This window comes from Ranitomeya variabilis, chromosome 1, assembly GCF_051348905.1.
Source record: "Ranitomeya variabilis isolate aRanVar5 chromosome 1, aRanVar5.hap1, whole genome shotgun sequence".
Lineage (NCBI taxonomy): Eukaryota > Metazoa > Chordata > Amphibia > Anura > Dendrobatidae > Ranitomeya > Ranitomeya variabilis.
In genome coordinates, this window is record NC_135232.1 from 827141085 (window position 1) to 827154263 (window position 13179).

The 13179-nt window shown below is 47.5% G+C and overlaps 1 protein-coding gene across 2 annotated transcripts in view; it reads right to left on the minus strand.

The window, feature by feature from the left end:
* Nucleotides 1-13179, minus strand: part of LOC143786247 (protein regulator of cytokinesis 1-like) — a 73907-nt gene that overhangs the window by 3923 nt on the left and 56805 nt on the right. For both annotated transcript variants that reach the window (XM_077275524.1, XM_077275522.1), the window contains exons 8-11: nt 10931-11067; nt 9395-9490; nt 9173-9319; nt 8977-9072 (exon numbers count right to left, since the gene is read on the minus strand). In XM_077275524.1, coding sequence (XP_077131639.1) covers nt 8977-9072; nt 9173-9319; nt 9395-9490; nt 10931-11067 — 476 coding nt within the window. The remainder of the gene's footprint in view (nt 1-8976; nt 9073-9172; nt 9320-9394; nt 9491-10930; nt 11068-13179) is intronic.

Below are 13179 nucleotides of genomic sequence, written 5' to 3' on the forward strand. Positions count from 1 at the left end.
ATCCTGAAAACATGACCCGTTCGTGGCTCTTGAGGATTGGAGTTGGGGAACACTGGCTTAGGGGGTTGGTGGTGCAGGGGTCACTGCAGCTGCATAATTATCTCTGCAATGGAGAGGACAAAAAAACAAACAAACTATGTAATAGGCTACACAACGCAGAAGAAAATATTGTGTCAAGTTAAACATGAAAAACTTGGGAGAAAGGTCCTCTAAGCAGAACACCTGGAATGAACACCCAAATCGTCATGCTATATTGCAGTTGTCAGTGACTAACAGCACCCAAAAAGGTCATCAGCGATTGGCAGTAGTGCTGAGTGCTGTTAAAAGTGAGACGCACACTATCACTGGTATTGCCCAGTGAGAACGGGTGGTCATGTGACCAAGTATGCTTCTCAATTCACTTGTATTGTGAAACGTGACAGAGCGAACAGTGATTGCATTAAGCAGGGCACCGGGACTTGTCGCCACAGGGGGCTTTGCCTCCCCAACTACGATCGCTGTGATTGGCTGTCAGAATTGACAGCAATTTAAGGGAATGAAACCGCCTGAAACACTGAGGTCTGGCTATGATCAGTGCTATATCAGCAACGATCACAGCCTGGAGCTTAGCAACGGCAGAGTCACCAGAGGAATCGGACAATGACGTCCGATCACACCAGTAAGCAGAGACGCAGTTTGACCCCGCAGTAACCACCCTGCACTTTCTCATTCCAGCTTGGAGGCGTTGCAGGGTGGTCGCTGTCATTCTATCGCACATCTGTTGGGCCTTGGCCTGGGTGTCAAAGACTTTAAGCCTTTGCCATCACTGCTGCTGTAACTGTGGGGGGGGGGGGGGGGGGGGGAGAGAATTAGACTTACCAGTAATTCAGTTTCTAGGAACCTTCCACAACAGCATACGGAGGTTGCCTCTTTGCCCTGATGGGGAACAGGAAACAGAGGTTAAAAGGCCCTCCCACCTCCCAGTGACTTATAACTGAAAACCACAGCACCGGTTTTCCTTTGAGTCACAGATTTTTATCCAGGAATCTAGGGAGGGAATTAGCGCAGTCGTGTAAGGTTCCTAGAAACCGAATTACTGGTAAGTCTAATTCTATTTTCTCTAGTCACCTTCCACGACGGCATAAGGAGGAATACCAACTAATTTGGTGCTAAGGTGGGACAACGGCATGGAGTACTTTCCGGCCAAAGACTAGATCTTTATTGGACAATACGTCCAATCTACAATGCTTAGAGAAAGTATGTAGTGAAGACCATGTCGCTGCCCTGCAGATCTGGTCTGCCGATGCGCCTGCTCTTTCTGCACAGGAGACTGATGTGGATCTGGTTGAGTGGGCTTTGATCCCTGCTGGGGGTGATTTATTTTTAGCAAGATATGCTTCTGCTATAGATCTTTTAATCCAATTAGAGATAGTGCTTTTTGCCACCTTTTTCCCTTTATTTTGACCAGAGAGATGGACAAACATTCTGATCAATTCTGCAAGAGCAGGTTTGCTTTAAGTAATGTAGCACAATACGTCTTACATCGAGAGTATGGAATTTTTCCTCTATCGAGTTTGCTGGATTTTGGCAAAAGGATGGTAAGACGATTACCTGGGAATGGTGAAATTCAGAGACTACCTTTGGAAGAAAGGAAGGGTCGAGACGAAGGACTATGGAGTCGTCTCTAATTGACAGATAGGGCTCCCTCATTGATAGGGCTTGTAGTTCTACTCTACTTGCCATGGTTATAGCCACCAAGAAAACCGTTTTGTAAATAATGTTTTGAGGAGAACAAGACAAAGGCTCAAATGGTGGACCTTTGAGCCCTTGTAGCACTAAGTTAAGATCCCATGAGGGAGCCACCAACTGTCTTCTAGGGTTCATTCTGAGGGCTGATGTCATGAACCTCTTGATCCAGTGATGACCTGCTAGATCCTGGGTCAAAAATAGAACTGAGGGCGGAGACCTGGACCTTTAGGGTGCTAGATCTGAGGCCTAAATCTAAGCCCCTTTGTAGAAAATCTAATATTTGTGACATATTTAGGCTAAGGGGATCGAGTAGATTAGGGAGGCTGAAGGATGAAAACTTCTTCCAGACCTTATTGTAGATAGCGTTGGTTACGGTCTTTCTGGACCTTGTAGAGTAGTAATTACTGGGTCCGATAACCCCTTGGCTCTCGGCACCTGGGCCTCAGTAACCATGCCGCTAGGTTCTAATTCTGAGGATCCAAGTGATGAATGGGCCCCTGTAAAAGGAGGTCGTTTTCTACTGGAAATTGGACCGGGCCATCTACTTGCAGATCGACAATTAGGTTGAACCTACTTCTTTTTGGCCGTAACGGGGCTACTAGGATAGTTGGGTTTCGTTATCGGATCTTCCATAAAACCTTCGCCAAAAATCGTAATTAGAGGGAACGCATAGGCCAAGTGAAAATCCCACTTCTGAACTAGAGCATCTACTCCCCTGGAATTGTCCCTGGAGTTTAGGGAGAAGAAGATTTCAACCTGCGTGTTTTGGCGAGATGCAAAAAGATTGATTTCTGGTAGACCCCACCTGTCTACCAGTATTTTGAAGCTCAGACTGTTCAAGCTCCATTCCCCCGGCTGTATGTCTTGGCGACTCAGGTAGTCTGCCAGGGTGTTGGAAGAGCCTTTCAAATGGACTGCTGTCAGCGACAGTAGGTGTTTCTCTGCCCAGGAGAATATTCGAGCAGAGATGCTTTTTAGATGGTTGAACCTTGTACTGCTTTGATGTACGATATGAGCAAGTGCAGTCATGTTGTCCGAATATATTCAGATGTGTTGTACAGTGATCTGGGAACTTGCTGCCAGAAGGGCTTCCTCTACAGCTTTTAATTCTCTGAAATTGGACCACTTTCCGCTCGTTGTCTGGTCCCACAGTCCTTGGAACGGGATATTGTTTATCATGCTCCCCAGCCCCTCTTGCTGGCATCTGATGTGATCGTAGTTAGCGGGACCTGAGTCCAGCTCACACCCTTGTGGAGATTTTTTAATTTATCCACCATGCCAGGGAGGCTCTTACTCGACCCGGCGTGTGTAGCCTTCTGTTTAGAGCGCTGGGATGGCCGTTCCAGTTCCCTAAAATATGAGCTTGGAGGACTCTGGAGTGGGCCTAAGCCCAGGGAACTGATTGGATGCAGGCTGTCATGGAGTCCAAGACTGACATGCCTTCTCAGAGCGTAGGGGACCTCATGACCTTTGTTATTATTAGGGTTAGTGTTATGATCCTTAGTGGCTGAGGATCACAAAATGAACTAGCTAAGTTACTGAACATAGAACAAGCTCTAGGGAGGTGGTAACTGGACTGACCGCAAAACCTGATCCTAACCAAACACACTGAAGGTAGCCGGTGAACGTGCCTAAATTCCTGGACGTCTCGACGCAGCCTGAGAAACTTGCTACCCCTATAGAGAAAGTAAGACCTCACTTGCCTCAGAGAAATGACCCCAAAGATATAGGAAGCCCCCAACAAATAATAACGGTGAGGTAAGGGGAAAATACAAAACGTAGAAATGAAAACAGATTCAGCAAATGAGGCCCACTAATACTAGATAGCAGAAGACAGATAGGAAACTGTGCGGTCAGTAGAAAACCCTATACAAAATATCCACGCTGAGAATTCAAGAACCCCCACACCAACTAACGGTGTGAGGGGAGAAACTCAGCCCCCTAGAGCTACCAGCAAGCAAGGAAATCACATATTAGCAAGCTGGACAAGGACAAATAAATAACCAAGAAACATATTGAACACTGATGAGCAAAAAATAACCAAACAGAAACTTAGCTTCTCTCGGCGAGACTGAAAACGAAGGGATTCAGGAGAGATCAAAATAGCACTGAATACATCGACAGCAGGCAACCACTGAAAGTCCAGGTGAGCTAAATAGGAAACCAGCTAACAGATAACGAGACAGCTGAACCATCCTCAGACCTGCAGAATGACACAAAGAGCCACCAGAGGGAGCCCAAAGACAGCACTCACACAGTACCACTTGTGACCACAAGAGGGAGCCCAAAAAACAGAGTTCACAACAGGTTAGACCAGTGATGGGCAACCTTTTGAGCTTGGTGTGTCAAAATTCGCCAAAAAACCGAACATAACTTGGGTGGTGTGTCACCTTGATAAAAAAAAACCATAATTTTGCGACATGTATAGTTTAAATAACAAATATGTATAATTATAATTAACTTACTTGCTTAGTGACCTTTGTTCATCTGTCAGTTGGTTTCTTTTGTTGGTCTTGCTATTATTTAACTTGTGTGGGGTGCCGTGAACTAAGATGATGGGTCTCCCCTGTACACTGATGCTGGGGTGCAGGGCAGATGTTGGGTCCCACCTGTACACTAATGCTGGGGTGCAGGGCAGATGTTGGGTCCCACCTGTACACTAATGCTGGGGTGCAGGGCAGATGTTGGGTCCCCCCTGTACACTGATGCTGGGGTGCAGGGCAGATGTTGGGTCCCCCCTGTACACTGATGCTGGGGTGCAGGGCAGATGTTGGGTCCCACCTGTACACTGATGCTGGGGTGCAGGGCAGATGTTGGGTCCCCCCTGTACACTAATGCTGGGGTGCAGGGCAGATGCTAATCACTAGCATTAGAAGTGTCCTGTGACTGTCCAGGACATTAGTGAAAGTCCTTTGCTTTTCTCCCTCCGGCCCTTGGTGTACTCTACAATACCCCCAGTCATTCTAGTGGTGGCACCAGGGACAGTGTGCGACAATGGCAGGCGCCCTCCATACATAGCGTGTGATGAGCTCCTCTGAGGATTTTTGTTCACTTCCTTTCCTCTGAACTGGCCTGGGATCACTTCCTCGGAGCACACGTAGCTCCGTCAGTAATGGCTCAAGTAAGTGTGTGTGTGTGTGTGTGTGTGTGTGTGTGTGTGTGTGTGTGTGTGTGTGTGTTTCCCCCCCGGGAGGGGGCTGGGAGCGTGAGCCGTGGCCAGAGTCCGCCTGCTTCCTCCTGCCACTGGGAGGCCATGCATTGCTGGCTGCGGTGACGGAGAGTGAAGCGCGATGAGCAGCTCTCTGCGGCTCCGCTCCGTGCTCTCCGCCGGCCGTGCTCTGCAGCAGGCCGCCCCCTCCGCTGTGCAGCCAGCCTGCCTGTGCCGCCGCCGACCTCCTGCTCACTGGCGCTGACTTTCTGCTTCTAGGGTGGATCCATGCTGTGTACACTCCAGCAGACTCCCTGGTGTTCGGGGGGGAACATACTAGGCCTGGGACTTCCGGGAGCTGCGCCGGGTCTACCGGAAGTCCCAGGCCTAGACGCTCTGCGCCGGAGCTCTGTTGTTTCGGCCTACAGGCCTCCTGCATGGCATCCGATCCAATAAAAAAATCGGAACGGCTTGCCATGCAATTTAAGGATGCAATTTCTATGGGGCCGCGTGTCACTGAAAATGACTACGCGTGTCAGCACTGACACGCGTGTCAGCACTGACACGCGTGTCATAGGTTCGCCATCACTGGGTTAGACAGTGGTCTTCTGGAAGGAAAGACATTTGTTTCGCAGAGTTCAGGAGTACCCCCAGGAATTTCCTGGTTTTGGAGGGCCATAGCTGGGACTTTTTCAGGTTTGGGATCCACCCCAGAGTTGTTAAAATATCGAGAGTTTTTGATACATGGGATTCTAGGACCTTCTTGGTGGAGCCTACTATCAGCAAGACGTCCAGGTAAGGCACTATACAGATGCCTTGACTCCGGATAAAGGACACTACTTTTCTGCCATTATCTTGGAGAAGACTCTTGGCGCTGAGGAGATGCCAAACGGAAGGACGCTGAACTGATAGTGTTCCACTTGTCGACCTCCCTGTACCGCAAACCTGAGATACTTTGTGTCTCAGGTGAATTGGAATATGGAAGTAGGCATCCTTTATGTCGATGGTCGACATGAAGTGAGGGCTGATCAAAGGAATGGCTGATCTTACAGATTCCATCTTGAATCTGCGGTATCTTACATGTTTGTTCAGTCCCTTCAGATTTATAATGATACGGGCTTCGCCTGAAGGTTTGGCTACCAGAAACAGTCGAGAGTAATGGCCCAGACCCCATTCAGACTGGAACTTGAGAGATCACATGTGATCTTGCCAGGTCTCAGACCAACTAGCAGCGCTGTTTGATCTCTTGGGGATGGAAGGGAGGTGACTTTCAGACCCCGTGGAGGGGAGGAAATTATCTCTATTAATAGACCCTCCTTGATGACATTGAGGACCCAGGGACAATTGGTGATATTCTGCCACTGACGTACATATTTTGAGAGTCCCCCCCCCCCCCCCCACCGGGTCGAAGTCACCGTTTCTCCTGTTGGGACTGCTGCTGTTGGGGATAAGAATATTCCTTCCTCCTGCTTTTGCATAGCTTCACCTCCTGGTCTTGCCCTCCCCCCTCTGGGAGGTTTGAGGCTGTGAGGGACAAAAAAAACCTTTTCTTAGGGTGTTTTTGTTCCGGGAGGGCTTTTTTCTTATCTGTGGCCTTTTCTAGGATCTTGTCTAGGGAGGGCCCAAAGACAATCTCCTTTAAAGGGTATGGCACATAACTTGGCTTTAGAGGTGATGTCACCAGGCCACATCTTGAGCCAGAGGGCTCTCCTAGCCGAGTTAGATTGTACAAGTGACCTGGTGGCAACTCTGATGGATTCCATGGAAGCGTCCGCTAAAAACCCAGAAGCCCTGAGAAGGTTAGGCAGTCCAGCCCTGGAGGTAGCCTGGGATATATGGGCTTCTAGTTCCTCTAACCAGTGGGAGAGGGCTCTAGCTACACAGGTGGAAGCAATATTAGCTTTTAAGGCCACTGTAGATGTCTCCCAGGATTTCTTCAAGAGACTTTCTATTTTTCTGTCCATTGGATCCTTCAGTTGCGAAGAATCTTCAAATGGGAGTGCGGTTCTTTTCGCAACCCTTGCCACCTGTATGTCGACTTTGGGAATGTCCCATTTGACAGAATCACCTTCTATAGGGAATCTGTGTTTCATCTCCGAGGGGGTTCTGAGGCGTTTCTCCAGCTGTTCCCACTCTTGAGAAATCATGTGAAGTATATTAGAATGCAATGGGAATCCTACCCTTTTTCTCATTTTTAACCCACCAAACATCTGGTCCTGAATGGACGGAGGTTCTGATTCCTCTTCCAGCCCCATAGTGCTGCGTACTGCAGATACCAGCTCCTCAATCCACTCCGAGGAAAAAATATATTTTTTGGTTTCAGGGGCCTTGGGTGATACGGGCTCTTCTCGTCTACCAGAGGACGATGCATAGGAGAGGTCTGATTCAGACTCAGAGTCCTCAACCTGTATTTTCCTTTTCTTCCCTGGAGAAGGTGGTGGTGAGGGTGGAGGGGTAAAAGCCGCCAGGGAAGACTGCACCTCCTGCTTGACTAGCGAGCGGATGTCTCCCAAAAGGGAGGGTTGCTCTGCACCGAATATTTTGTCGATACATAACTGGCAGAGCTTTTTATCCCATAGTGAGGGTAGTTTACTATTACAGATGGCGCACTTTTTTCTAATAGAGGTTTTGGGGATAGACTTGTCTCCCTGGAACGAGAGGGAGAGAGGTATCAGACAAGAAGGACCCCCTAAATTATCTACCCAAGGACCCCATCCCTGCATACACTTACTGTAGCAGGGCAGCACTGGGCTCTGCAGACGCAGGGCATGGATTGCCTTCCATACTGAAGGATAGTCTTACCTCTGTGGCGACTTCAGGCAGGTTTTATGGCGGTCGGTAGCCAGCCACTGCCCTCCAGCGAAGATAGTTTTCCCTCCTCCCAGGTCCATGTGCAGGAAGAGCGGCGTCCACGAGCACCAGGCGCCGCCGGCGGAAGTCTAAGTGCGCTCCACTGGAACGCAGAGTCCCAGAAGTGACGCACGCTGACACTTCCGGGACGCCGGGCTGCGCGCATGGAGGGGGAGAGGACAGGACAGCTCCGGTCGGGATCACTGTCCTGCTTTACCCTCTAGGGGGTGCGGGAAGGCCAGGAAGGGGTCCCCAGGTCACCACAACAGGGAATGACAGGAGCAGCCAGGAGGAGCAGAAACGCGACCACATGCTGCCCGGCAATACAGGCACATAAGGTAACTAGCCGCCGGCCACCACAGCACATGGAACCTATCCCTGCCCCATGGGGAACAGGAAAACTACTGGCAAGTGGGAGGGCCCTTTAACCTCTCTGTGTTTCCTGTTTCCCATCAGGGCAAAGAGGCAACCTCCGTATGCCGTCGTGGAAGGTGACTAGAGAAAATAGATGTTCCTGTCCCCTTCCCCTGCTTTTTCTCTTTCTTAATCCACTCCCATCTCTCTCCCTAACCCCTTCCACACCCCCCCTTATGCTGCCAATAGTTTTTTTGGCAGTTTTCGTGTGTCCGGTAGCCGCCGAGAGCTGATCAGTGAGGAACTGTTCACTTTTTGCCAGGATTTTGTTTCCTGTCTATTTTCCCCCCCCTTCTTTTGTACCACATCTATGTGTGCGTCCTACAGCCGTTGAGAGCTGATCAGTGATGCACATCACTGATCAGCATCCAGTTGTTTTTTTTTTGCTTAAGAAAAAAAAAAGAAAAAGAAAAGAATCAAATAAAAAATTAGATTAGTTGATAGGACTAGAGTAAGAACAGTAAAAATATACCATAGTAATCTGTCTACTACAGTATTTTTTACTGAATATAGTCATTGGTAGTGAGGGAGAGGAGGTCACCTTCCTTTATTTTTTCCTCATCCTCAAGTGATACCGAACCGCCATGGAGAGGCCCCAGAACTGAAAATGAACCTGCGGTGAGAACCTGTTAGGCACCGGGACACACATTGAAGTGGGTAAAAATGCCACCCCCCCTTTGATTGACAACTCTGGCTTCATAGTGCAAACAGGAAATAGTAAGGAAAGTGGTTTACTGTGATTAATAGTCACTTCATATTTACACGAAAATCTTCCACAGCAGTATCTACTAAGAATTTAATAGCAAGCAGAAATGGGTTATAATTTAAAAACTTGCCTTTCTATTTTTGCTACTTGGAGTACCCTGTGAACATGCTCCAGCCGGCCTCTTAATCGGAGTTTTAAAAGGTGTAGTTTCGTCTTTCTTTTGCGTCTGAAAAATACTTGAAATTAATGGCTGCACTGTAAGACCGAGGAGTACAGATGGTAAAAAAGGGTAAGGCAGAACACAGCTGATTTTGTAGAGAACTCACCCGATCTTGCTTCTCACGTTCCTTCTGCTGCTTCAGCATCTCCCACTGATTTGCAACGTAATCCATAAATTTACTGCCTTTAATCAAGAATTGAGAACCTTGATCAGCCTCCCACAAGTCAATCCGGGACTTCAGCTCTTCCTCTAGCTAAAAGAATAAAATAATAAGACTTTTCGTTTATGGACTCTTAGGTAGAACTACACTATGAGATGTGCCATTTACCTTACTTAACAACTTCTGAAGCTTTGCCCGTTCTTTCTCCTCCTTAAGCAGTGTTCCTCCACGGTTTGAGAATCTGTTGGGATCCAATGCCTTTTTCTGAAAGGAAAGGATGGACATTACTGATGGGTTACTTATTTCCACCTTCACCGCTCCACACACACAATTTTTTTTGTACCATTTGTGCTGACAGTTCTAGAGCAGGAGGAGCTCTGAGGATTCACATGTAGTTCTGAGGGGAAAAAAGACTTCTGGTAGGATTCATGAAGGTGGATTTACCAGAACTCTAGAGTGGAACACCTTCAAAATGTTCCAAAAACTTTGTGACTTTTGGATTTTGTACACAAATTTTGTCCAGCTCCACCAAAGTAGTCAGAGATGGTGCGGGACGAGGTGGGGCAAAGTCAGTCCAAAATATTCATCAGAAGTTTTTCTGTAACCCAAAACATGATGATGTCCTCAGGAGGCGGTGCTGTAATCATTTACCACAGCTTCAGTCATATGGGTTGGTGATGCTGTCACTCACCCAGCCATCTTTTTTCAGGGAAAGAGGTGGCAGAAACGAGGACTCTCGCTGCCGCCTAAAGATATGGCAACTTCGCCATCACCAATACTGAACAAAAACGTCATCAAGGGACAATGGTCACAATCTGCTAAGTGACCACAGGGTTATCCTCCTGATGACTGTTCTCTTGAGACACCTCTAAAAACAATGGTCACAGGAACTACAGAAGTGGTTGAGCTTAAAGATTGATCTTTATAAAAGGAAATTAAGAATCGGAACACTCATTTAAAGGGAACCTGTCAGCAGTTTTGGCTAATATAAGATACGGCCACTGCCTTTCAGGGCTTATCTACAGCATTTCGACCTGAAAGATTCGAAAAATACGTTTTATTATAGTCACCCGGTGGGGCAGTTCGGTCCGATGGGTGTCGCAGGTCAGGGTCCAGCGCCTCCCATCTTCTTGCGATGCCGCACTCCTGTTGCTTCATCACTCCCTGGCATCGCGCTCCTGCACGCTGCAGTACTTTGCTCTGCCCTCAACATGGCCGATAAGTACGCCTGTGCAGGAGCCCGATGCCGGGGAGCAATGAAGCAACAGGAGGGCGGCATCGCAAGATGGGAGGCGCCAGACCGGGTGAGTATAATAAAACTTATTTTTCTCATCTTGCAGGTTGGATCGGGGGCTTATCTACAGCATTATAGAATGCTGTAGAGAAGCCCTGAAAGGCAGTAGCCGTATCTTATATCAGCCAAATCTGCAGACAGGTTCGCTTTAAAACTAAAAATATTAAAAAGCTTCTTATAAAAGATTGGAACTGCCATATTTGTACTGATCTGAAGAATCATAGTGCTAGGTCATTTTTGCCAAATTATGCAAACAGTAAAAACAACAAATGTATACTTCTGTGAAAGAAGCATTTATGTGAGTACAATGAGCAAACAAATTTGAGCAAAACAAATCACTGTAGTGCTAGTCCGAAAAAGAAAAAAAAAAAAAGAAAAAAGAAAAAAGTATGGTATGGAATATATATCACCTCTAATATTACAAACTGTGCCCAGCTGGACTCCCATTTTGCCACGGCATCCAGAATTAACTTGCATTTCTCATATAGCACTTTCATTTTGAGAACCTCCTCATCGTGCTGGCTTAAAAGATCTTCTGTAAAGTCATCTGCAACACAAGAATCCAGAAAGTAGGTTAGTTTAACAGAACACTCAAAAGTTTTGGTTTAACTGGATGTATAAAAGGGTATTTTATTACACAGGGATGAGAAGTCTGAGTCGGTGTCCATTTTGGTGTAGTCGGTGTAAATTGGACCGACTCGACTCGAAAATATATAATAAATTGGGTACAGTTGTACAATGCAGAATGTGATGTAAAGGTTTTCAGAATAATTGGGGAAAGTTCTGAAATGTCCTATAAAAGTTTGTTCTGTTTCTGATCTAAGGATCTCTGCTTTTAGTTGAATCTGTGCCGCACTTTATGCACATGTTCAGTTGTGACCAGTGCTGTAGACTCGGAGTCAGGGAAATTGAGGAGTCGGAGATTTGGCTTACCGACTCTGCAGCCCTAGTGTTACAGGTCTGTATTAAAAATAAATAGTGTTATGCCATTTGGCTACTAAGGGCACCAAAATCATACCATGAGGACAGATGGTGTGTAAGAAGCCTGGACAAGAATGCTCCACCCTGTCCTTAGGGCTACAGTTGACTGGCTGCTACATATGCATGTGCACAAAGCAGTACATACAGTGGCTTGCGAAAGTATTCACCCTTTGGCTTTTTACTTATGTTGTTACATTACAACCTATGTTTAAATATTTTTGTAATCAGATGTGTATGATGCATTAGCACTAAATAGTTTAAGTTGGTGAAGTGAGAAAAAGATATACGCATATATAAAAGGGAACCTGTCACCCCGTTTTTTCCGTATGAGATAAATACCGTTAAATAGGGCCTGAGCTGTGCGTTACAATAGTGTATTTTGTGTACCCGGATTCCCCACCTATGCTGCCGAAATACGTTACCAAAGTCGCCGTTTTCGCCTGTCAATCAGGCTGGTCTGGTCAAATGGGCGTGGTGACATCGCTGTTTCTTCCCCCAGATCTTGCTTATTTTTCCGTTGGTGGCGTAGTGGTTTGCGCATGCCCAAGGCCCGAATCCACTGCACAGGTGTGGAAAAAGAGCGCGATCTGCGCTATTCCCCTGGTGATCGGTGGGGGCGGCCATCTTCCCGTGGCTGCGCGTGCGCAGATGGAGGGTTCTGCTGCCCGGGGCTTCAGGAAAATGGCCGCGAGATGCCGCGCGTGCACAGATGGAGATCGCGGCGGCCATTTTCCTGAAGCCGAGATGCGAACTCGGCTTCAGGAAAATGGCCGCCGCGATCTTCATCTGCGCACGCGCGGTTATTTTCCTGAAGCCCCGTGCAGCAGAGCCCTCCATCTGCGCACGCGCGGCCTCAGGAAGATGGCCGCCCCCACCGATCACCAGGGAAATAGCGCAGATCGCTCTCTTTCCTCACCTGTGCAGTGGATTCGGCAGCTGGGCATGCGCAAACCACTACGCCACCAACGGAAAAATAAGCAAGATCTGGGGGAAGAAACAGCGATGTCACCACGCCCATTTGACCAGACCAGCCTGATTGACAGGCGAAAACGGCGACTTTGGTAACTTATTTCGGCAGCATAGGTGGGGAATCCGGGTACACAAAATACACTGTTGTAATGCACAGCTCAGGCCCTTCTTAACGGTATTTTTATCTCATACGGAAAAAACGGGGTGACAGGTTCCCTTTAAATTTAAGAGATCAAATAACTACAAATTGGCATTTGCATATGTATTCACCCTTTTGCTATGAAGCCCCTAAATATTTCTGGTGCAAGCAATTACTTTCATAAGTAACATGCATAGAGAATGGAAGCCCACATGTGTGCAATCTAAGTGTCATATGGTCTGTCAGTATACACACACACCTTTTCTGAAAGGTCACAGAGGCTACAACACCATTAAGGAAGAGGCACCACTAACCAAACACCATGAAGACCATAGAGATCTCTAAACAAGTCAGGGGCAAAATTGTTGAGAAATACAAAAGTCAGGGTTGGGTTACAAAGACATATCCCAATCTCTATTGATCCCCTGAAGCACAATCAACATGGTACCACAACAAACCTGCCAGGAGGGCCGCCCACCAAAATGCTCAGCCGGGCAAGGAGGGCATTACATCAGAGAGGCAGCACAGAGACCAAAGGCAACATTGGTGGAGCTGCAGAGTTCCCAAGCA